Consider the following 24461-nt stretch of genomic DNA (forward strand, 5'->3'; position numbering starts at 1 on the left):
CACTCCACCACTAGGCTACGCTCCCAGCCTGAGACTTTTTTTAATTTACAAAAAAAATTTTGCCTGATGCTAGTGACTCAGCACCCAGGAGGCTGAGATCCGAGGATCATGGTTTAAAACCAGCCCCCAGGAAAAAAAGCCCCTATGAGACTCTTATCTCGAATTAGCCCACTCAAAAAACAGAAGTGGCTCTGTGGCTCAAGTAGTAGAGCTAGCCTTGAGCACAAAGAGTTTCAGGGACAGTGCCCAGGCCTTAAGTTCCAGCCCCACAACTGACCCCCCCCCCCCAAAAAAAAAATTTGATGTTTGGGGTTTTTTTTGTTTGTGTGTGTGTGTTTGTGTGTATGTATATGTACTGATCCTGGGGCTTGAATTCAAGGCCTCGGTGCTGGCCCTGACATTCTCTTTGCTCAAGGCTAGCATTCTAGCTCTTGAGCCACAGCTCCACTTCTGGATTTTTGGTAGTTTAGTGGACATAAGTCTCACAGACTTCCCTGCCAGGCTGGCTTCAAACTGATATCCTCAGGTCTCAGATCACAATTTCTTGAATAGTTAAGATTTCAGGTGTGTGCCACCAGTGCCCAGAAAAAAGAATAAAGTTTTGCTAGGCACTTGTGACTCGTGCCTGTAATCCTAGCGACTTAGGAGGATGCGATCTGAGAATTGAAGCCAACCCAGCCCATGACACTCGTATCTCCAATGAACCAGCAAAAAGCCAGAAGTGGAGCTATGGCTCAAGTAAAAGACTCTGAAATTAAGCCCCAGCACACACACACACACACACACACACACACACACTTTTTTTTAATCATGCTTAAAAGTGAAAGAATAAGGTAAAGTGAGTCCATAAAGACAAAGTCTGTTTAAAAAAAACAAAACAAAAAACAAACTATGACCAAATGGCCTGTGAGGACAGTAGACTGTAGACTCATTGCCTGGGGCCTGGAGTCTGGAGTTAGTACAGTAGTGTCCTGTGGGGGCTCGGGGGTCATAAAGGAGAAAAGGCCTTACCAGAACGTGAAGCATGGAGATAGGTTGGGATTCATCTCCTAGCAAGGTTGAGCCCAAGGGAAGTCTCCATCGTGACGTCATCAGATCATCCGCTGAAAGCATAAAGAAGCAGATCTCTGTTTTATATCTTCTTCTTCCCTTGAGGGAAAAAAATTCTGCCTTTCTTGGTGCTATAGGTAATGGCAGGCAAGCACAGTTTTCTCTTGATTTAATCCTTTGATCTTACCTTGTATGAATCCTCCCCTACTAGAGCAGGGACTTCACCTTGTTCTTCACTGAATTCCTTACCACACAGTAGACACTTAGCATTGAATATAAATATGTTGCTGAATACCACTGATGTCTCATAAAGGACACTCTTTACACAGAATAAATAAAACTAGATACCGATCTAGCAAGGGAGCATGAACACAAACCTTAGGAGTAGCCTCCTGGGCCTGGCTGTCTGGAAGGCAGTAAGAATTTGGTTCAGAGTGACTAGATCCTGAGATTCAGTGATTCTGCCCAGAACTAACTAGCAGTGTAGAAATACTGTAGATATTTGCAGACTGAGATAGACACCAGACTTGCATCCCCAGGGGCTGAGCTTGTAGCCTCCCCTGCTGGTTCAGTGAGTGAGGGCCCCAGTGCCTGAGTTCCAGGTTTCAGACCAGCAAAAGCAAGACCTAAAAAGCTTGTGTTGGCAGTGCCAGTATCCGCCCCAACCTCTGCCAACATGGGTGGCTGCGCTGGAACACACTGCAGGGGAAGCAGGATTGGACTGCAGCCCAAGCTACTGCTCTCTTTAGTGCCCTCACTATTCAGGGTGCACCTTGCTGGAATAGCGGAGCTCACAGCTCTAAGAGGAGATGATAGTTTCTTTCCATGAGGAACAGTTCACAAAGAGCAAATTGCACTTGGCCCAGCGAAGACTAGGCTCCAAACTGGCTTTGTTCAAGATGTCCAACCTCAGGAAATTCAAGGGGGTAGAAAATAACCATAGTTGAGATTTTCTCATCATTACTTCCATTTGGGGAGACCCGAGGCAAAGATCCTGCTGGGTCTTATTCAAGGAAGATACCACTAACAAAGGCAAAGCTACCTCCTCCCAACACATACACACACACACACACACACACACACACACACACACACACACACACACACACACACACACACACACACACACACAGTGAAAGAGCAAGGTGGCAAGGCACTTTTGGGTTATCACCAGATTTTAATTCTGATAGGTATTGATGGCATACTTGTCCTAAAACCCAAGTTCATAGGGTTAGGTCTTTCTGGAAAATAGGGAAAGGGAGGTCTGGATGTAGTGATACATACCTATAATCCCAGCTTCTCAAGAAGTATGGGGGCAGGAACAAATTGTGGCTAACCCTGGGCAAAAAGCTTGAAACCCTATCCAAAAAACATCTGGGATGAGGGATGTCTCAAGTGGTATAGTACTTGTTTAGGAAGTGCAGAGCATCGAGTTCAAACTTGAATACTGCCTTCCTCCACCCCCATGTTCATCCCCCTCCCCCAAAAAAGTGAAGGAAAGGTCTGTTAAATAGAGAAGCCAGACCTTCCCTCTGACAAATGACTTACTGGATAGTCTAGTCTCTGGCTGCTTCAGCCTGAATACAGTATTTCAGCAGCTTCAACAGCCAGGTGAGCATTCCAGGCCCCTCCTCCAATACCTGGCTCTGTACTAGCTCCATGCTCCCATCTTGCCTGAGTTTGACTTCCAACCCTCTCAGTGATGTTAGACATAATACTGTTCTTGCCCCGAGCAAAATGAAACAGAGGAGAGGGGGGAAAAATATCAATTACCTGTTATTGAGTACTTAAGTAGGCTCAGACATCTTGCTCAATTTTTGGTTTGTATTTTCTCTAAACGTGCTACCAACTAGAGCAAACAGGATCTTATGTGTCTGTAGACACAGAAGTAAGAAGTAGAAGTTAGGCCAGGTGGAGTGGCTCATGCCTATAAATCCTAGCTATTCAGAAGGCTGAGATCTGAAGATCAAGGTTCAAAGCCAGCCTGCCTGGGCACGAAAGGACCTGGCAGTTAAGGCTTGAACTCAGAAACCAGGTGCCAGTGCTTATACGTGTAATCCTAGATACTCACGAGGAATAGCTAGGATTGAGGACCACTGTTCGAATCCAGCCCAGGCAGAAAAATCAGTGAGACTCTTCTCTCCAATTAAGCACAGAAAAAACCAGAAATGGTACTGTGGCTCAAATGGTAGAGCACTAGCCTTGAGCAAAAAGGAGTTCAGGGACAGAGGATTCTGTGCTGTCTTGGCTTCTTTCTTGCCATAACTGATCCATTTTTCCTTTTGTACTTTTCCTCCCCTCTGCATGTGTGTTCCATGCAGGGAAGCGCCTCACTTCCCCCTGGCTTTCCCTCCAGTATGAACACAGTCTATTTCCAATAGCCAAGTGCCTATGGAATCTTTAATGAAACTATTATAGTAACCTCATCACAGCCATTTGCAAGTTCTATCTACTTACCTTTAGAAGACTTAATTGCTGGTATACTTGTCTGTATACACATGAGGATATGGGTAAGGACAGCAAGTCACTCACCACTCTGAGAACAGGCAGCTGTTTAATGCCAGCTGATTAGTGAGAGCCATATTATCTCCACTGAGAAGAAAATAAACCAATTTGACCCATATAATGGAAGAGTGTTGTAGCTGTGACTCAAGCCAGCCAGAGGACTAGAACTATTTCTGGACATTGAATTTGGAAGTGACTTAGGAAAACCAGAAGCTAGTGGCTCATGACTGTAATCCTAGCTATTCTGGAGGCTGAGATATGAGAGTTGGGTTCAAAACCTGCCCAAGCAGACAAATCCATGAGACTCAGCTCAGATCAGCAATAAAGCCGAAAATGGTAAGGGGTAAAACTAAGGGGAGAGCTTGAATTCAAGCCCCCCCAATACTGGCGCACACACACACACACACACACACACACACACACACACACACACACACACACACACACATAGCGTGACTGAGGAAGTGGCCTATGCTTTGTGCCTTGCATAAAAATGAGACCACAATGCAGCAGAAAGAGAAAGGGGCTGTCTGAGTTGATCCCTTGGGCAGTATGTATGCCCTAGAGTTCTCCAAAGATGTATCCAGTTCAAGACTCATTTTTCTTCTTCTGACCCATGGTCATTTGACTTCAGCACATCTTCCCCCCTTTAACCCCTAACCCTCTCTCTCCTTTCCAAATCAACTTGCTGTGGTTCAGGTTGGCTACGAGTAAATGTCTCCCTGTCCTGAAGTGCTGTATCTGTCATCTGAGTGATTGTGCATCCTTCTAGCCACTCTCCTGCCAGGAGTCTGCTCCCTGCCAGGAAGCCCCTCCCCCTAGGAATGTGAACAAACCATTTCCTCTGTCTTCCCAGCTCCAGAGGATTCCCTGTGTGGTATTCTTTATTTCTGTGTCTGAATTTTCATTGGCAGATCCTTCTCAGGCTGACCCACCCTTGGCCTGCACAGAATTGTGCTTTCCACCCTTCAGTCTCCTGTGAGGGTGAGATGTGCATAGTTAGAAGTTCCTGGTTTGTGAAAACATATTAGCCTTGTAGCAAATCTTATAGGTTTGGCTCATTAAAGATGATAATTAGCCTATTGCTAATTGAACTCAGAAGCCAGCCAAGCAGCCTGTATTTTACCAGTCTTGGTGGTAGATTTGAAGGCTATTTTAAGGTTTCTTAATAATCTTAGCAAGACTTCGCTTTTCCTGTCTGCATCTTATTTGCTCTGAGGACATTCTGTAAAATTAACAAGCTGTAAAGTTTGATTGAAGGTTTCAACAAATGTGAGAATAATTGGCTCCATTTAAGACCAACAAGAAAAACAACCTGTAAATTTGAGTTTGTGGGGGAACCTGTGTGATTTTTCTCTTTAACCAGAGGAGTAGTAGCAAGTTAGACTTTTTAAGATCAGAAAAAAAAGGACTGGTTGATTGTGCAGGTTTAAATTCTGATTCTCACAAACCAGAAGTTCAGCAAAAGAAGGCTTACAAAATGACTAGCAACTGTTTTACCATGCCTTCCAAGAGGCTTGTTTGGAGAAACAAAGACCCAATAAAAATACCGTGAGTTCCTCTTTCTCTAGAGCTTGTATCCAGAGGCCTGGTTCAGCTCTCCAACCCCTTCTCATATTCCCTGGCTACACAGAGGCTGCTCCACGGTGCAGCCTTGGAACTGTACATTAATATTTGTTGTCTGGTGATCAGTTCCTTTTCTGTCTCATCCTCTTTCCACCTTCCTCCTCTCCCACCCTTCCCCACCTTTGGACATCTGTGTCCAGGCTGGGCTGGGCCCTGCAGGGTGGCTGTGGAGAGTTGCCATTTTTCAAAATTTCAAAATGAATTTTGAAAACAAATCCACCTTCCCACTTAGGAAGACCAGTAAGCCAGACTTCTCTTTCAGCCTAGAGGTTTCTTCCTACTTTTCTCAAGACCTAGCTTTCTCCTTGTTCCCAGCTCCCACTCCCCTACTGCTAGCTCACATTATGTCACTAAGGAACTGAGCCTAGAACAGGACAGGTGCCAGTATCATCTCCTCACAATTGAGCTTTCAGTTTTCCTTTTTGCTTGGTTCTTTGCGTGTGGACCTGATGGGGTGATAACTGGAGCCCTGAAACTCAAGGTTTCAGTTCCTGCGGATAGATGGAGCAAGCTGCCTCAGATAATGTTCAGGGGAAAAGAAAGGGGCTTTCTTTAGGTGCCTTTCTTTCAGCTCTTCCCTGATCTAACGTCCCAGTTTTTTGTTTAGAACTGGAATGATTCATGTGAACATTTTGTTCATTTTATTTTATTTTATTTGGAGTTCTTGATAATCCCCTACATTGGATCTCCCTGAAGAAGGCCCAGGACTGCCACCAAGAAGATGCACTAAAAAGATTCTCAAGCCAGCAGTACTTTGTCTACTTTTAGCCCTAGTCCAGCCCCAACTATCACCATCCCAGAAGCTTCTCTTCCCCAGCTCTTTCTCCTCTAAAGAGCCTAGTGTTTGCCCATGTTGCAGTGAACATATACCTTTTACATTCTCAGCTTTTCATTGATACAAAATGGAAAAAATGTGCTCATGAACAGAGTTACTGTGGGGATTATGTCATAGATTTCATCTGGACTCCTTCCTCTCCATGCAGGGAACCTAGCATTAACCCCTCTCCTTCCAGGAAGGCCTCCTTGGACAAGCAGATAATCTTGGAGTTTGCTTTTTGCAGGCTGTTTGAAAGCCTTATTAACCATATTAAACTGCTTGCATTTCTCTTCTCTTTGTTGGGTTTTGTTGTATGGCCCTGACTTTACTACTAGAGACTTGGAATAGGAGACTATTTCCACAAGCCTTCTGGAGAACACTACAGGGAAGGGCGTTGGGGTCTTCTCCCCTAGTCCTAGGTTGACTCTTCCAGTATTACCCCACAAAAAGCCACATGACAGTAGGTTTCTCTAGACGCTGGACTAGCCCCAAACATTTCTGCTCTCAGCTTCCTTGCCTACTAAATAGCTCAAATGCTGCATTTCTCACTGTCCTTAGGAGAATGTGTCCAACTGTTGCTGTCCTCCCTGCTGGCTGGATTGTAAAGCAGAGAGGACACTCCTGAAAGACTTGATGAATTTTCTCTCTAAACAGTTAGCAGATTCTTAGTACCAGCTGAAAGACACCAACAGAAGAAAGCCTTTTTGGTCAGTTCGACAGTAGTGCCCTTGCTCTAGAAGAAGAATCATGAAGTAGCATGCAGAAAGCATGGAAAATGAAAAACAGGGTAGAGGAAGACTCGTTTTTGCTTGATCTGCCACATGATGGACAATTCCCACTGAGCCTCTAAGGATGTGCTGCAGGCAGGCACAGGATGTCTGCCGCCCAGGGTCCTGCTGGGCCCTGGAAATCCCCATCTCCAGGAGTCCCACGTCCACACATGTGGCCTTTCTCCCTGTTGGCCAGGATTCACATACTTTTCCTGAGCTATACAGCCTACCACCCATCCTGTGCCCTAACAGTAATGACTCTCCTGGCCACCCATCTGAAGACACACTCACAGCACACTCTTCTCCCTGGGTAGATTTCTACTATAAACTCAGCAAGAGTTCCTGTGGTTGCCCAGGTGAGCCAACGCCCATCTCAAGTTTATAATGTCCTCTCTCCACCCTCTTCTCATCCCTTCACCTCTACCTCCTCTCCATTCAGTGGCAGCTGCCTCATGCCAAAAAGGAAAGTCCTAGACCCATTACATAATTCTCCATAGTGCAAGCAGTAGCTGGGGTGTAAGGTCAGAGGTCATAGTAGGGTCAGGTGGCTGACACACACTGTAACGACAAGGTGGTTAAAATTAGACCACAGAGAGGAAACTGGCAGCCTTGTGGAAATGCAGAAGTTTCCTCTGTAAGTGAGAGGCTGGGGATGCAGGGAGGCCACTGTGCGTGCTGCCTGCCAGGCTATTACTCATTTCAGCTCTGTTCTTTAATGCCTTTTAGCCCCTGCTTCTGTATTTCTAGCCTTCCTCATCACATGTTTGAATACACACTGTGGAACCATGGTTACCTGACCTGACCCAAGGCAGGGCCTTCCTTCCTCCTTCAGGAAGGTAAGCCTAGGGCCAGGTACCCTAACCTCAGGAGGCTTTCCTTTTTCTAAACCCCCTTGTGGTAGAAGATAACTGTTTTGGAGCCAGGCTTGCAGGTAGAGGTGATTATACTACTTAGCCTGAGATTCCAGCTTACAGTGATCGCAGGGCCCTGGTGAGTAGGGCCAAGGCTGGGAAGACAAAGACTAGCCACTGGACACACAGGTGATGGTGTGTCCTGCACTTCCCCTGGCCAGCCCACCTGGCTGAGTGGCATGCATTTCCACAGTACCCTGAAGAACACGGATCATGCCTGCATCATCTCCTTGTTTGCCCAGCTCAGTTTCTCCTTGCTATGGACCTACTATGTGTCCAACTTGTTCTCCAGCCCTTGCCAGTGAAGTGTGAACAGTATAGGATATCATCTTTGCCACCAGAGGGCTTGTCCTTAGATGAGGGAAGTAGTATGTGCACCCACAAAATGAACCAATTCAGTCTCCATAGTGGACTTTACTGCATGATGCAGATCTGAGTCTTTTTCACATTCAGAAATGGGAAGACAGAAAAAGAAGTGTGGCGCTGGGAATGTGGCTTAGTGGTGGAGTGCTTGTCTAGCATGAATGAAGCCCTGGGCTCAATTCCTCAATACCACATACACAGAAAAAGCCAGAAGTGGCACTGTAGCACAGGCCCTGAGTTCAAGCCACAGGACTGGCAAAAAAAAAAAAAAAGTATGGGCATACAGTGCAGCCTGGACTGATGGTGTGGGGGCCACCGCCCTCGGTGGCGTGTCTAGCCACTGCAGTGTGTTTCCCATGTGGAGCCACTCTCAGGTTCTGAGATCCCTTGGTGTGCATCTGCCAGAGGTCAGAGAGAGGACTAGAAGGGCATCCAGTAGCAAGACTAGAGAAGGGTGCAAATGACTTAGATAGGCTGAGGGTGACGGCATATGTATATATGTATGTATGTACGTATGTATGTATGTGTGTATGTATGTAGTCTCACAGGGAAGGCCTCAGACAATGGGTTTCCTGTCAGCTACATGAGCCACTGTTTATCTGACAGTACCGGCATGTGTGTGTGTTGCTATGGCTACATGGCAGCGACTGATCTAACCCTGGAGAACAGAGCTTTTATAAAACATCCCACCTGCTCTGCCCACCTCTCCTGAAAGTGTCCTGCCTGACCCCAGTCCCGTGGGCATAAGAAGCTTTTAGGTAGGGCAGAAACTTCTCAGAGAGGTTCAAAATGACCTGGCTGAGATGAAACAGCTAAGAAAGCTCCAGACGTTCACTTTGCAAGTTCTCCTGGAGGGAACCTGGGGAGGGGCAGCAAGGGGCGCCAGCAAGTGCATTGTGCTCTCCCCTCCCTCCTGTGGATGGGATTCCAAACTCAGAAGAATTTAATTGATCCCCTTTTTTATATCGGGACTTTGGTAAAAAGCAAAGCACCCAAGGGCACCTGGCATTGGTCCTGGGGTTGTCTGCTGCCCTAGGGATGACCTAAGGAGCAACCCTGTGACTTCCTTCCTTCGGAAGACCTTGGTCCTTGGCCCTCTCTCACCTCCTTACACTCACACACGCACACTCCTGCTGCTCAGAGTGCCTCCCTTCCCAGTAACTTCCACACGCTTCCCGTGTGCCCTGCAGCAAGTGTCTCTCAGCTTCATCTTGCCTTTCACAAAATGCTGTTTTTCTTCTCTTCTCCCACCCTGTAGGTTATTGCAGCCGACTGCAAAAGGGTCACAGTGCTGAAGTATTTTCTGGAAGCCCTTTGTGGACAAGAAGAGCCTCTGCTGGCATTCAAGGGTGGAAAATATGTGTCAGTGGCACCAGTCCCAGACACCATGGGAAAGGAAATGGGAAGCCAAGAGGGAAAACAACTGGAAGATGAGGTACTATTCGGGAAGAGCCCACTGTGGCAGGGGGAAGGCTCCCCTCCCCCTGCCCAGACTGCAGCTTCTCCTTGGGATTATTTATAACCTCGCAGAGCAGTGTCTCTGTTGATGGGACAGCCAGCTTCTTGAGATTGCACTCTGCTGGTATGCCTTACTGCCAGTCCACCTCCTTTGCCTACATCTCACTATAGTACAAGTTCCAGATGCTTCTTTTTAATGTTGCACTGGATGAGAAAGGAGGGAACGAAAGAAAAGAGTTTAATAATGTGCAGCTCTGGAGGCTTAGGAAAGGGAGTGGGGAGAGGGGGGTGTTAGAGTTCAGGCTGAGGATCAAGTTTATAGATGTACAGTGTTCAGTGTAGCACAGGCCTGAACTTCAGCCTTCAGCACACATACAGGAAAAGCTGACATTGCTGGCCCTGGGTGGAAAATCACCCCTCCCCCAGGCTCCTCTCCCTCCTTGGCTCCCTCTCTCCTTCCCTCCCTCCTGCACATCCTGATGTGATTAAGGAATTCTCCTCTTGTTTGTTTGCCCTTGGTTTTTCCTGTAGCCCTTGCTTTACTCCAGACACTGTACATGTGTGCTCTAGCCTGTGTACCCACTGCTACAAACCTCACTGAGAGTTGCCCTACCCCTCGTGTGTGTCTTTCCGAGGCTGATATTGAAGTGGGCCTACATTGCCTGGTTTGTGTGTCGGTTTAAGTGAACACTGCTGCCAGCTCTTCTGCTGTCTCTGGGTTCTTAGCACAATGTGTGTGACAGTGTTGGAGTATTTGTGCATTTAACATCACTGCCATCCTCCCTGCTATGCATCTTGGTGTAGATAATTCTGTGGGGTTGTGCACACATATCTCTCTTTTGCCTGAAGGTTGATTTTTTTCTTCCTTTCTCCCACTATGTTAAAAACAGGGGTCTTAGGTGGGAAGGAATGTGGGAATGAAGAAAGGGACGGAAGCAATTCTAGCCAGAGGCCAGGTCACCCATAGGCCAACCCAGTCATTTGGCCTGCAGCAGTCTCAAGCGCCCGGTGGAGCAGGGCGGGGTGCACCGATGAAATCAGCAACAGGCCAAGGAAGCCAGATGTCAGCTGGAAGCTGTCATTTGGGATCTGAGGCAGTGATAGAGTGGCCACCTTTGGAACAGAGTCTTCAGAGCAGCAGTCTTGGCCTGGTTTCATTGGGATAGCTGGAGAACCCCACCCCATGCTTGATGACACAGCACTCCACTTCCAGGACAGAGGTGGTTCCAGGGGTATAGCTGAGCCCATGACTCCAGACTCTCCAGATGAAACCTGGACAGGGAATAACTGGAAAGAATGAGCTGTCCACATGGGAGGAGACAGTGGAGTTGCCAAAGCCATTTGGGATGTCCATACTTAAGGCTTTCAGAGTAGTAGCACCATACTCCCAGGCACTGTGTGGGAAGATTGGGACAGAAAGTTGTGTTTCTGTCCTTTGTCTCACCTACACTGGAAGGCAGGGATAAACATGGAGGATAAGCTTGGCCATAAGAGGTACCTCCAGCCAGTGGAGTCTGCAGGACAAGCTGAGTTAGACAAGGAGTGTCTCCTCTCTTAAAAACGAGCAGACCAGCTCTCTGGACCTAGATCTCAGCAGTGCCCTGATCTTAGCTCTGCCTCCTTCTGAGGCTTACTGACCAGGCAAATGCTTGTGACCCACACCAGGCTGCCCACTTCTTCCTTTTCCCACGAACCTCCTGGGTTCCTTTATGTTAGTGGTCTCTGGGAAACCCTACTTACCCTGGTGTGTGTAATTTCATAACCTTGCACTTCCTCGTTTGCTATGAGAGCTAAGCAAACCTCAGACAAGCTTCTCTGACCCTCATTTGACCTTAATCCAGCTCACTTCAGGCCTATGATAACCCTGTGCATCGCTGGTCCAAGCAGGCAGGGGCACTGTTCCCTCATAGGGCGAGCAGGCATCCTATTTGCACTTGCTCCTATTCTGGTTAGCCCCAAGAACAAGGAAGCAAATGTTCAGTCTTCCTCCTTCCCATGGCTGGGGGTTAACAAATGAGTGGTGCCCAGGAATAGCACCCAGACCCCTAGACCTCTCCAGATAGCAGCAGTTTTAGCCCCATCCTTAGATCTCATCCCTCCCTCAGACAAAACAAGTCACTGAGACCATTGTAGGAGGTAGAAGATGCTTCAGACATTTTTCTTTGTGAATAGGACAGAGTCTAGTTCTGGAATACTGCCTAAACAACCATCTTCCATGGACCCTGCTCCCCTAATTACCTACCTACTCACCCACTTAACCACCTCTGACAAGAACAGCACACTCAGAAGAAGAGAACAGTCTAGAATAACCTGACAGAGCTGAGTCTCAGCCTTCTGCCTCAATTCATGAATCCTTCATTCCGATGGGTTTGCTTGTTATGATTAGTAAGGACACAGACTTTTTTCTTCTTCGTTTTGTACTGGTCCTAGGGCCTCCGCATTGTCTCTGAGCTTGGTTGTTTTTTTGTGCTTTTTGTTTGTTTGTTTGTTTGTTTTGCCAGTCTTGGGCTTGAGCTCAGGGTCTGAGCCCTGTCCTTGGACTTTCTCAAGGTAGAGCTCTACCACTTGAGCCACAGCACCATTTCTAGCTTTTTTTTCTATGTATGAGGAATCGAACCCAGGTCCTTGTGCATGCTAAGCAAGCACTCTGCCACTAGGCCAAGCTCTGAACTTTTTGTTATTGTTGTTGTTTTTCTGTTGGTTGTGGAGCTTGAACTCTGGGCCTGGGCGCTGTCCCTGAGCTCTTCAGCTCAAGGCCTTTGCCCTATCCCTCAAGATACAGCATCACTTCCTGTTTTCTAGCGGTTAATTGGAGATAAGTGTCTCCCAGACTTTAGTGCCCAAGATAGCTTTGAACCGTGATCCTCAGATCTCAGCCTCCTGATCTCTGAGCTTTTTTTGCCCAAGGCTAGTGCTGTACAACTTGAGCCACAGCTCCTCTTCTGGCTTTTTGGTAGTTTATTAGCAATAAGACTCTTAAAGAGTTTCCTGCCCAGACTTGCTTCAAACTGCTATCCTCAGATCTCAGCCTCCTGAGTAGCTACAATTACAGTTGTGGGTCACCAGTGCCTTCCAGGGTACAGCCTTTGAAGTCAGATTTGCTTGGATCTGAATCTCTTCTTGGCCAGCTACTACCTATGTAATAGTGAATAGGTTGACTTTCTCTAAATTTTAATTTTATAAAGAAGGTTTGGAAGCCAGGCACCAGTGGGTTACATCTGCAATCCCAGCTGCTCAGGAAGCTGAGATCTGAGATGACAGTTTGAAGCTAACATAGATATCTTCTTGTCTTCAAGGGTTTTTTTTTTTTGTTTGTTTGTTTTTTGTTTTGCCAGTCCTGGGCTTTAGCTCAGAGCCTGAGCACTGTCCTTGGTCTTTCTCAAGACTAGTATTTTACCACTTGAGCTATAGCATCACTTCTGACCTTTTTTTCTGTGTATGTGGTGCCGAGGAATTGAACCCAGGTCCTTGTGCATGCTAGGCAAGCACTCTACCAATGGGCCCACTAGGTCAAACTCTGGGCCCTGAGACTTTTTTTTTTTTCTTTTTTTGCCAGTCTTAAACTCAGTGCCTAGGTACTTTCCCTGAGCTGCTTTTGCTCAAGGCTAGCACTCTACCACTTGAACCACAGCACCATTTCTAGCCTTCTCCCAGGGCTTCATGTATGCTAGGCAAGCAAACGCCCACTGGAAGTGGAATATGGCTGAAAATGGTAGAGCACTGGCCTCGGGGGGGGGGGGGGGGGTGGGGGGGAGAGCTGAGCCAAGAGTACAAAACCCTAAAGTCAAGCCCTAGTACTGTGTGTGCGTACACACACACACACACACACACACACACACACACACACCAGAGATAGTTAGAGCAGCTATTCCATAGGCCACTGTAAGGATTAAATAAATTAATATATGAAAAATGCAGGGGCCGGGAGTTTGGCCTAGTGGTTAAAGTGCTTGCCTAGCGTGCATGAAGACCCAGGTTCGATTCCTCGGTACCACATACATAGAAAAAAGCCAGAAGTGGTGCTGAAGCTCAAGTGGTAGAGCTCTAGCCTTGAGAAAGTCCAAGGACAGTGCTCAGGCCCTGAGCTCAAGCCCAGGACTGGCAAAAAAAAAAAGAAAAGAAAAATGCAACGCTCACCACCTGGCTAATAAGAAGCCCTGAGTAGATGGTAGCTGTGGATGTAGTTATCATTATCAAAATCCTATTACAATCATAGGAATCATCTCCCACCGAATCGCTCTGCTTGTACCCTCACTGACTCTGTCCCTCAAAGGAAGCTCTCTGGGGCAGCTGCATGTTCTCTACTGACCAAGGCCAAAAGTGAGAGAGTAAGGAATGGAGCTGGGACCACCCGGGGAGTAATGCTGTTGAGAGCTGAGGCTGCAATCAGGGAGGTGCCATCCCTGGGGAAGGCTGTGCTTGCTTTATAAGCTGCTCCTTAAGTTAGCTAGCCACCTCCTTCCCTGCCCAAGATCTGGAAGGGCAGCTGAATGAGGCCATGTCATGTGAATTCCTGTAATGGGGCCAAGCAGTCCCCACACACCACCAGGCTATGGTCTTAAAAAGAAACCAGAGCAAGGTCTGCTGAGCTGCAGCATCTGCTCCTCATGCTCTCTGGGGCAAGAAAGCCTCCTCATCTAACTCCCAGATGTTGGCCAGAGTTGATTCCTATCAGTTCATTAGCATGAATTAAATTTAAATTGGGCAGTTGAGCTTTCCCTGTTATTTACCCTTTTGAATCATTGGTGATTCCAAAATGAAAACAGGTCCAAAATTTGACTCTATAAATGTGAATGAGGAAGAATAGGGAGTGTAAGCTCAAGCATACAAGTGTACAGGTATAATTGTGAGTGACTTAAGTGTGACCATGTAAGAAAGGAGCCCTCAGTGTAAAAGGGAGCAATTCAAGGGAAAGAGTAACCCATCTCCTCAACCTGCTCTTCTTGAGGAAGGGAAGCATAAACTGGGGCCCCATAGCCAAACAGGTTCTGGTCAGCATGCACTGGAGCTGCAGGGCGGCAGAGGGACGATTCAGGAAGTACCTGGCTCTCATCTTCTCTCTCCTGTGGTCTTCATCATCCAAAGGAGGAAGACGTGGTGATTGAAGACTTTGAGGAAGATTCAGAAGCTGAAGGCAGTGGGGGTGAGGATGACATCAGGGAACTTCGGGCCAAGAAGCTGGCTCTAGCCAGGAAGATAGCGGAGCAGCAGCGTCGCCAAGAAAAGATCCAGGTGAGACCTGTCTGGAGAAGAGTGATCCCTGTGGCTGTACCAGCTGTGGGGGGGTGTGGGTAGATGGTAGGAATATGTAGGCCCTTCTCAGAGAGCAGCTGCATGTCCTCTACTGACCAAGGCCAAAAGAGAGAAAGAAATGGAGCTAGAACCCTAGATGTCTTGTTCAGTTCTTCCCAGTTTTCTTACTCTACCATTGCATTCAGGCAGCTTTTCCCATGCCTGTAGACTCCCTCTTCACAAGCTCCAAGGCAGGGTCAGGGTCTACTGTGACAATCTGGGGAGCTCCTCTCCCCAGGGAGCCTCTGTCAGTTATACCACCATACATGGTTCTTCATGCAGTTTCAGGGTTTCAAAGTTCCTCTGCACCATACACAGATTCTCCTGGAGAGAATACCTTCATGGGGAAAGAGTGTGATAAATGCTGATATAATGTTCCAATGTAATGGACAGGATACCCTCCCATCCTCCCACAGAGAAGCTACCCAATCTCTATGAAAAGGCTTTCCTACTCATAGCACTCTTGGGGACCCAAACTTTCACCTCCAATAAGTTTTTCTGTATGGCTTTCCCAGATCTGTCTCTTTCTTACCTAATATAGCAGGCAGAGAAGAGCCACTCATTCACCTCCTTTATAGAATGTATGCATGAGGAAGTATTAAGCCACCCTGTTTGGTTTCTGTTAGGGTAGATGCATCTTCAGCCTTCTGCTCAGCTACCCATCTCCAGAGATGGGTTTAATACAGGTCAGGCAAAGCTGATCATAATCCAGGCTCTGCCATTTAATTAGCCTTGTGACATTAGGTAACTCATTTAACCTCTCAGAGCCTCCTTTCTCATCTACAAAGTGAAAGTAGTAATAGCACCTACCTCTTCATGTCTCAGAGAGGCCTGCATGAGACAGTGTAGGTAAAATGAGTAGCATAGCACTTGGGTCCTCTATCAGAGAACAGTCTCATTGCCTTGCCCTGGGAAAGGGAGTGATAGCAGTTTGGATTCATCCTCCTTTAGACACACTCCTGTTCTGCTGCACCTGGGATCCTATATGCAGTGCCTCTACCAGCCTATTATAACAAATAGTGTGGCTGCCTGCTTAGCTTCCTGTGGCTGTAAATTCGTGTAGTCCAAAAAGGAACTTCATTCTCAAGTCTCTCTTTCTGTACTTTTCTTCCTCACCATCAGTCTTCCAAAAGTGCTTCTTATTCTACTTACTACCTCCATATTTTGACTCTCAATCTTGAAATTATTGGAACTTGATCACAAATCACCAAGGACCTGTCTTTATCAAATTTCAGTCGTTCTCATAGATAGCTTTTCTGTAGCTTTGAGCCCCAAAGCTGCTGCTTTTTTCTTTTTTTTTTTTTTTTTTTTTGCCAGTCATGGCTCTTGAACTCAGGGTCTGAACACTGTTCTTGGGCTTTCTCAAGGCTAGAGCTCTACCACTTGAGCCACAGCACTGTTTCCAGCTTTTTCTATGTATGTGATACCAAGGAATTGAACCTGGGTCTTTATTTATGTTAGGCAGGCACTATACCACTATGCCAAACTCCTGGCCCAAGAAGCTTCTTTCCTTTAGTACATATGAGTGAACATATTGTCTTCTCTCTGCTGGTTATACCATCCTCATTATCATATATTTTGTTGTCTCCTTTCTTTCTACTACTTCTTTGTCTTAGCAAATTGAGCTGATATTTAACAAATATTTGTGGTTGTCTTCATAATTGATATCAGAGAAATAATCATCTTTTAGTTCTACCCTAGCTTTTTACCCATGCTATTTTTTTTTTTTTTTTTTTTTTTTGTCATGGAGCTTGGACTTGGCCTCTTCAGCTCAAGGCTACCACCCTGCCCCCTGAGCCACAGCCCCACTTTCCATTTTCTAGTGATTAACTGGAGATAAGAGTCTCAGGTTCTTTAGTGCCTGGGCTGGCTTTGAACCACGATCCTAGGATCTCAGCCTCCTGAGTAGCTATGATTATAGGAGTGAGCCACTGCACCCGGCTCATGCTATTCAATTCTTATCTGATCCTACCTGTTCATTTATTCCCTCCTATTTCTATTGTCATTGCTATTCTAGTTCAGGGACTTAATTTGAATTGTAGCAGTCAAGGCCTTGTATTACACAGCTTCAGAAATGCCATTGACTTATTGTCTGTAAATGGCCCTTCCTGGAATTTGGTGCCACAAAGCTCCTGTTTCAACCCATTTCTTACTTTTTTTTCAGTTGGTCTTGGGGCTTGAACTCTGGACCTGGGTGCTGTCTCTGAGCTTTTCAGCTCAAGGCTAGTGCTCTACCACATAAACCACAGCACCACTTCCAATTTTCGGGTGGTTAATTAGAGATAAGAATTTCACATTCTTTAGTGCCCAAGCTGGCTTTGAACTGCGATCCTCAGATCTCAGCCTCCTGAATAGCTAAGATTACAGGTGCATTTCACCCAATTTCTGCCAACACACCATTGTCTTCCCCCAAGAGTCATTTTCTTGCTTGGAAATCATCAGTGCCTTTGTTTATCTAGGGAAATACAATCTGATTCCTTCTTTAAAACTATTTGATCTAGGGGCCGGGAGTTTGGCCTAGTGGTTAAAGTGCTTGCCTAGCATGCATGAAGACCCAGGTTCGATTCCTCGGTACCACATACATAGAAAAAAGCCAGAAGTGGTGCTGAGGCTCAAGTGGTAGAGCTCTAACCTTGAGAAAGTCCAAGGACAGTGCTCAGGCCCTGAGCTGAAGCCCAGGACTGGCAAAAAAAAAACCAAAACTATTTGATCTGGCCGGGAGTTTGGCCTAGTGGCAGAGTGCTTGCCTAGCATGCACGAAGACCCGGGTTCGATTCCTTGGTACCACATACATAGAAAAAAGCCAGAAGTGGTGCTGAGGCTCAAGTGGTAGAGCTCTAGCCTTGAAAAAGTCCAAGGACAGTGCTCAGACCCTGAGCTCAAGCCCAGGGCTAGCAAAAAAAAAAAAAAAAACTATTTGATCTGTTCCCAGTCTACATTACCAACCTCTTCTCCCACTACTACATCTCCCAAGAGCCATTGCTAGCTACGTGACATTAGACATAGTTAACTTCTCCAAGTCTATTTCCTCATCCACAAAACAAACTAGGTACAGCTCCTTCCTCTCAGATCTGGTTAACTGTGAGACCTCAGAGTAAGAAATACTTGTCTGATCACTAAGAACCTTATGCCTGATGGAGACACCAGTCTTTCTCCCTTCTCACCATCCCTAGACATACTCCACTCTTTCCCCTTCTTGGTTCTCTGGTGATGGTTGTCCCTCAATCCAAAGTACCTTTTTTGTATTCCCCATTTCCTGTTACCTGTTGAAATTCTATTCCTCTTTCAATCCCTAGATGAAACTCCATCTCCCCAGTGAAACCTTCCCTCATTTCCCCCAGGAAGTATTCATCACTCTGCTTAGTGTTCCTATAATGTTGATTTATACTTCATTTAGAACTACTATCATGTCTCCTATTACAGTTATTTCTGCGTTTGTTTCCTTCAGTGTATTATGAACTCCTTGGGATCCGGGACCATGCCTTTAACTCACTTAATCCAGTGATGTTGAACAGTGTTGCTGGTGGCTGGGGGACACAAGTGAAGAGAAACATAACATTCCAAAGTACACAGCATAGTGAAGGAGTCCGTCTATAAACATATAATACATGATTTGACATATAAGTGGTTTTTTCATCAAAGAGGGTCAGACACTAGTGGCTCACACCTTTAATCCTAGCTATGCAGTAGACTAAGACATGGGGGGTTGCAGTTTGAAGCTATCTTAAACAGAAAAGGGTATGAGACTCCATCTCTAATTAATCAGCAAAATGCTAGATCCAAGGCATGGTTCAAGTAGTAGCTTGCCAGCCATGATCAAGCAAGCCAAGAAAGCATAAGTGCCTGAATTTAAGCCCCAGTACACAAACACACACACACACACACACACACACACACACACACACACGAGAAATAAAATCAAGTTGGGCCAGTTACTGGAGATGCATGCCTGCAGTTCCAGCACTTAGGAAGCTGAGGTGGAAAGATCAAAAGTTTGAGGATAATCTGGGCTACATAGCAAGATCCGTGCCAGCCTAGGCTATCTAGTGAGACAAGGATCCAACTCTGGCCCAAGTGCCATGTCTAGTTTGGTTACTTGAGCTATGAGTCACCTTAGTAAATGAAAGCCTAATGTGAGACCTGACTTTCAGTGCCACTGGCTGGCCCTGTCCTAGAAGGCATGCTGTGTACTGCAAAGTGTAAACTGCTGTGGTCCCTTTAAGAACAGGCCCCACATGCACTACTGCTGGCGGCCCTGCCTCCTGTCAGCCTCCTTCCTCCAGCCTCATAGCCACAGGAGGATTTCTCAGCAGAGGAAAAATTCCCCCCTTCACTTCCCCCCCTCTCTTTAATGCCCGGGGCCCTTCACTTCCATAATTCTTCATTTTCCAGCCTTGAACGTAAGCCAGACACATCTGTCTGGCCATATGCGTGAACCCTGGAGTCTGTGCCGAGGTGGCTGTAAAACAGGGCCGGTGAAGGCCCTTCTGGGAGAGCACACACATGTGTGTGCCCTCGGGCCATTGGCTCCCTGCCCAGAACCACGGGGCTTCAGTGCTCCAAACCCATGTTAACCTTCTCTCTTTTTCCTCTTTTTGTTTAATTTAAGGGGGAAAATCCCAAGGAAAAGGTATAAATTGTCCTGGGAGTGAGGGAGAGGCTCCTAGCTAGAGAGGCCATTATTGTTGGCAGGTACCTGGGTCACACTAATACAATAAGGAAGAAAGGAGCATCCAGTGAATTAAGATCGGAGAGATGGGCTGTAAATTACACTGCTCTGAACCCCATCAGTCTCCAGGGTGTTAACCGAGAGGTGTAAGGCAAGTCCCCAGCTCCCAGTACCTTTTACAGATGCAGCAAAACAGGAACCACACATGTTTGGGGAGGGGGATATGAAGATGGGGTTGAACAAAATCTCTCTGGCCCTCAGGATGGCTATAAAGTCCAAGTGAGATGTGGGGCCACATCCCCACTTTCCTGCTGCTCCCACCTAAACCCCTGGGCCTCAGCTCATCTGTAGGGATGGGGGGAGGTGAGTTCTGCCTTCCCTCTGTAGCCTGTCCCTCCCTGCTTCCGGCACTGCACAGAGGCTGGTAGATGGGGCCGATTGGAGGTCAAAAAAGGGGTGTGGGGAGCTCTGGGGCCTGTGCAGCTGGAGTTGTAGAGTCCAGGCAGGGCCCTGGATGTGGGGGGCACAAGTCCGCCCACCCAGGGCTTTGAGGCCACACTCCCTGGCTCAGGAGAGGCTCTGCCTTGGTGCCTGAGACAGCACTTCCTGCTAGTATGTTCTTGCCCACCTTACTGCCCCCAGCCTGAGTTCTTCTCATTCCCACTGCCATTCTTGGGAAGTGTCCAAAGACTGGAGCAGGGTACATGGTTTGTCTGGGAAATTGGTCAGAAGTGTTTCATTCCTAACCAGGCCCCCAGGGCCAAGCAGTCACTGAAAATCCTCCTCCAGGCATGAGGCGTGGCCTCTTGGCACCTCATACTGGCCCTAGCCCTGTGAATCCCCTGCCTCCTCCCTGCCTTCATGTGGCTGTGCTGTGATTTGTGCTTCTGTCGGGTGGGGTCAGGTTTCCTGAGCAGTTGCAAACATCCCACCTGAAACATAACAGGCTCTTCCTCTGTCCACAGCTATTGTTTCCTTCTGCATTATGGCCACAGTCTTGCCCTGTAGCCAGCAATGACATGTGTTCTGAAAATAGCTTTGCTCCCCTGTCCCCTTCCCGCCCACCCACCCTCCTGAAGATGTAGTCACTCCTTTGTGGCAGCCCCAGGAGTTTCACTCTAAATATAGTCACAGTCTGCTCATACTGCCACCCAGCTTGGGGGGGGGGGCGTTGGAACAATGGGGTGTACAGAGGGCCCCCAACACCTGTATGGAATCTAGCGGAAGGCAGACACTCAGCCCTGGCTCCTAGCTGTCGGAGGCAGGGTGGGAGCCAACACACTACCAGGCCAGGGGCACGTTCACGCCCCAGGAGGCAGGAAAGCACATCGGCCTGCAAGCCCAGCACCGCCCAAGCCCACTCCAGCCAGCCTCTCCACCCCAGGCTGTGGGCGTCCAGTCTGCCCTGCTTCTCCCACCTAACTGGTTTCAGAAGCTGCATCCACAGGATCCTTGCTCCCTCAGAATGGGGAAGCCTTTGCTGAAGCTCCCTTGCACTGTGGACTGGAACAAAGCTCCAGAGTGTCATGCTTAGCTCTGCTCCTTCTTTACAATAAAGGGCACAATTGAGGCCTCTTCAGAACAAGGGTTAATAGTCAAATAGATTACTGTGAGACTCTGTGATTGAGCTCATAGAACTCTTATGATACATTAATCATGATAGCACATACCTGAAGCTACTCAGGAGGCTGAGCAGGGAAGGTCACTTGAATGTAAGCATTTGAGACCAGCCAGAGCAATGTAGAGGGACCCTGTCCCAAGATAAAAACAAACAAACAAGACACCCAATCTCTTATGGTAGATACTATAAAAAATAGACTCCTGGAGGGGTTAGTATATGCTGAACCTTATGGTACTTTTAGACATCAGAGGATTCTAAGCAGCTATTTCCCATTGGCAATGTACCCAATATGAAGATGAACTCCTGCTGCTCCCGAAGGAGGCTCTGCCTGCTTTATGTATTCAATGCATTTATCTGTTCCCTTCGGTTTCTGCCAATGATTATCTCACCAACTATTCACTTTTCCCCCATTTTTTTTTCACTTTTCATTTACATCCACACACTTTTGTTTCTGGCTGTTCCTAGGGTTTAAACTTGGGTTTCATATATTTCCTCAGCCTGCCTGCTTGACTGATACTCTTACCACTTGAACCATGCCTATGACTGGCTTTTTGCTGCTCATTTTAAGGACTTTCTGCCCAGGTTGGCCTTGAACCGCAATTCTCTGGATCTTGGCTTCCTGTAGAGTAAGAGTACAGCTACCAGTGTGCAACTTTGCTGGTTATTTTTTGAGACAAGACCCCACTTGTTACTCAGGCATATGTCTAGATGTTGATCTGCCTGTGGTAGGCTTCCTGTCTTGGCTGGGATGACAGGCATGCCCCACCATATCCAGCTTCATTGGTTGGATAGTCTCTTGGACTTTTTTGTCCAGACAGGCCTGGAACTGCTCCTCTCATTCTCAGCCTCTCATGCAGCTAAGATTACATGTGTGAGCCATTGCATGCAGCTTTTATCTATATACTTCTAAAAAAAATAATCGATAGTAATGCCTGGCCCAGGTGGCCTACACCTAGAATCCTAGCTGCTTAGGAAGCTGAGATCCGAGGATCTCCCCCTCCCTCCCTGCCACCCAGTTCTCTGTCACCTTGCTCCCGTAAATTCCTGTACCTCAAGCAAAGTTGGTTACATAACACCTTCCAGAAGTGGAACTAAGTTCCTTTTCATTCCCATACCTTATGCCAATGTGGTCCTTACCGACCCCAGTCTGATTTGGAAGAGCCTACTACACTTTCCTTGGTTCCCCGTGCACCATCCAAGGACCAGTGCGGCCCAGGCCTAGCTGAAGTCAGAAGGGCTCTAGTGGAACTCTGCTTCCGGGTCAGCACACTTGACTCCAGGCCAAGGCTAGGCTGTCTGAATCTCAGCATTCCAGTTGCGCCCCCCTCACCCCCACCAGAGGCATCTGCAACTTTCTATTCATACAAACAAAAATAAATCTCACTACCGGCCTCTGAACTCCACAGCAGCATGCTTTCCTTCTCCCTGAGCATCCCATGGCTGTGAGGGGGGACTTGGCACTCTCCCCACCGACATCACTTTTTCACTCCCTGCGCATCCTGTGTCCTTCTCTCACCGTGCGACCCAGAGATCAGAATGGGACGTGACGGCCGGCACAGGCGCCGCGCACAGCTGCCAGGAATCTGACGGGTAAAATCTGGAAAAGTTGGGAGGGCAAATGCTAAACACACACACAGCGCCACTCAGAAAGGGCCGGAAACACAGACATCCATAGAAGAGTGCCTGTGGACTCCCAAGCCTTCTTGATCTGTCATTCTTTTTTAAAGAGGATTAAGCCAATTTTGCAATCTAGGCATAACCCCCTAAGGCCCCCTGGGTACCCCAGGAGAAGAGGCTACAGCCTTGTCTAATCTCCTGAGATTCCACGAGGGCATGTGGGGAACAGGAAGCAGTTGTGTGGTGACTCACTGGGCAGAACCAGGTTAAGGGAAGTTGTCTGCAGGCGTCCCTGGGACCGGATGAGGGCAGCTCAGCTTTGACCACCCGCATACAGCTTGGCCCTGCCCTACCCCCAGGGAACTGGCTGCCACCTCCCTAAGAGGCTGTGGCTAGTTCACCTTTCTAGCCACAAGCCAGAATTCTAGGAACCTGGGGAACTTACAGCTTCCCTGTCCCCACAGGTTTTGCCTCTGCCCTGTCACTAGAGCACCAGGTGTGCTCACTGCCTTCAGCCTCCCCTAGCTACCTGGCTTAAAGGGCCTCCTGCCTACTGACGGCATAAATGTAGGCTGAGTCACACCGAGTGAGAGTGGCAGCCAGCCATCTTCTTGATGGAGTCAAATCAGGACTATAGGGTCATTTCTGTGTGTGCGTGTGTATGTGTGTCTGTCTGTCTGGTGTCTATGTGTGTGTGCACATATGCGTGACACATGCCAACAGTCATAAACCTAGTCCTGATCCTTGACCCACTAATCCTAAGCCTTGAACTCAGAGCCTGGGGCTCTGTCCATGACCTTTTCTTCAGGGTAGCACCGCTTAAGCCACATCTCTTCCAGCTTTGTTTTTCTAGTGTTGTCTCACAGACTTCCTTGCTTAGGCTGGTTCTACCACATGATCCTCAGATCTCAACCTCCTGAGTAGCTAGAATTATAAGCATAAGCCACCGGTCCCTGGCTCAAGTAGGGTCATTTCTCAAGGAAATGTGAGAGGAGTGGCAAGATCCTGGGCCTATATTACTGTACATGCCACTGTCCCCATCTTCCCTAAGCCCTGAGGCAGTGTTTTGGGTTTTGTTTTTTTCTCACCTGGAAAGGGAACTTTGGAGTCTAGGGTATAAGGAAAAGCGTTGTGACAGTGGGCGGCTAGGTGAGGAGGAGAAGCCTGGGTGGGGAAAGGCAGAGCCGGATGCCGACGCTCCTCTGCATGAGGCTGGAGGGCAGCACTTTGTTACTGAGCCTGCTGTTAACAAATGCTCGGGCCGAGAGTGGTAGAATGTGTCACTCTCCCACTGGCAGCCCTCTGGGGAGGAGCAGTGACAGGGTCTCCTAGGAAGATGGCTGGCAGCAGGGTATTTTCCCCCAATGAAGTAAGATCAGTAGGAAGACCAGCAGACTGGGCCTCTCAGCCACATTTCTCATGCTGCCAGCATCCTGTGGCCTGTGCCTTCACCAGATGTGGTGGCAGTGGCAGCAGCAACTTACTCATAGGGAAAGGTCCCTGGCAGGTCACAAAGAAGCCACCCCCATTGTTTAAAGGCATGCCCTTTCAGTTTTACTGTTGCTCTTAGTGAATCCTCCTCGCTGACTGTTGGTGGCCAGGCCCAGCACTGTAGACCCAGCCCGGCTGGCACGCACATGCTTTCCCCAGCCCCATGCTGTGTCTGTGTCTCTGCAGTTGTGTAGTAGGAGGCCATGAAAGGAACCTACTTCCCTATCCTGTGAGGTTTCTGTCCATTGGTACTCACCTCCCTAATATGCTG

The 24461-nt window shown here is 47.7% G+C and overlaps 1 protein-coding gene across 4 annotated transcripts in view; it reads left to right on the top strand.

Moving 5' to 3' along the window:
• Positions 1–24461, top strand: part of Smg6 (SMG6 nonsense mediated mRNA decay factor) — a 240791-nt gene that overhangs the window by 205353 nt on the left and 10977 nt on the right. For 3 of the 4 annotated variants that reach the window (XM_090350422.1, XM_090350424.1, XM_090350423.1), the window contains exons 14-15: positions 9301–9477; positions 14586–14732. In XM_090350422.1, coding sequence (XP_090206548.1) covers positions 9301–9477; positions 14586–14732 — 324 coding nt within the window. Of the gene's footprint in view, positions 1–9300; positions 9478–14585; positions 14733–18240; positions 18399–24461 lie in introns of those variants that run through there. The other variant, XM_090350425.1, reaches the window with a different exon arrangement.

Source organism: Megascapheus bottae, chromosome 17, assembly GCF_031878675.1.
Source record: "Megascapheus bottae isolate mThoBot1 chromosome 17, mThoBot2.hap1, whole genome shotgun sequence".
NCBI classification, from domain to species: domain Eukaryota; kingdom Metazoa; phylum Chordata; class Mammalia; order Rodentia; family Geomyidae; genus Megascapheus; species Megascapheus bottae.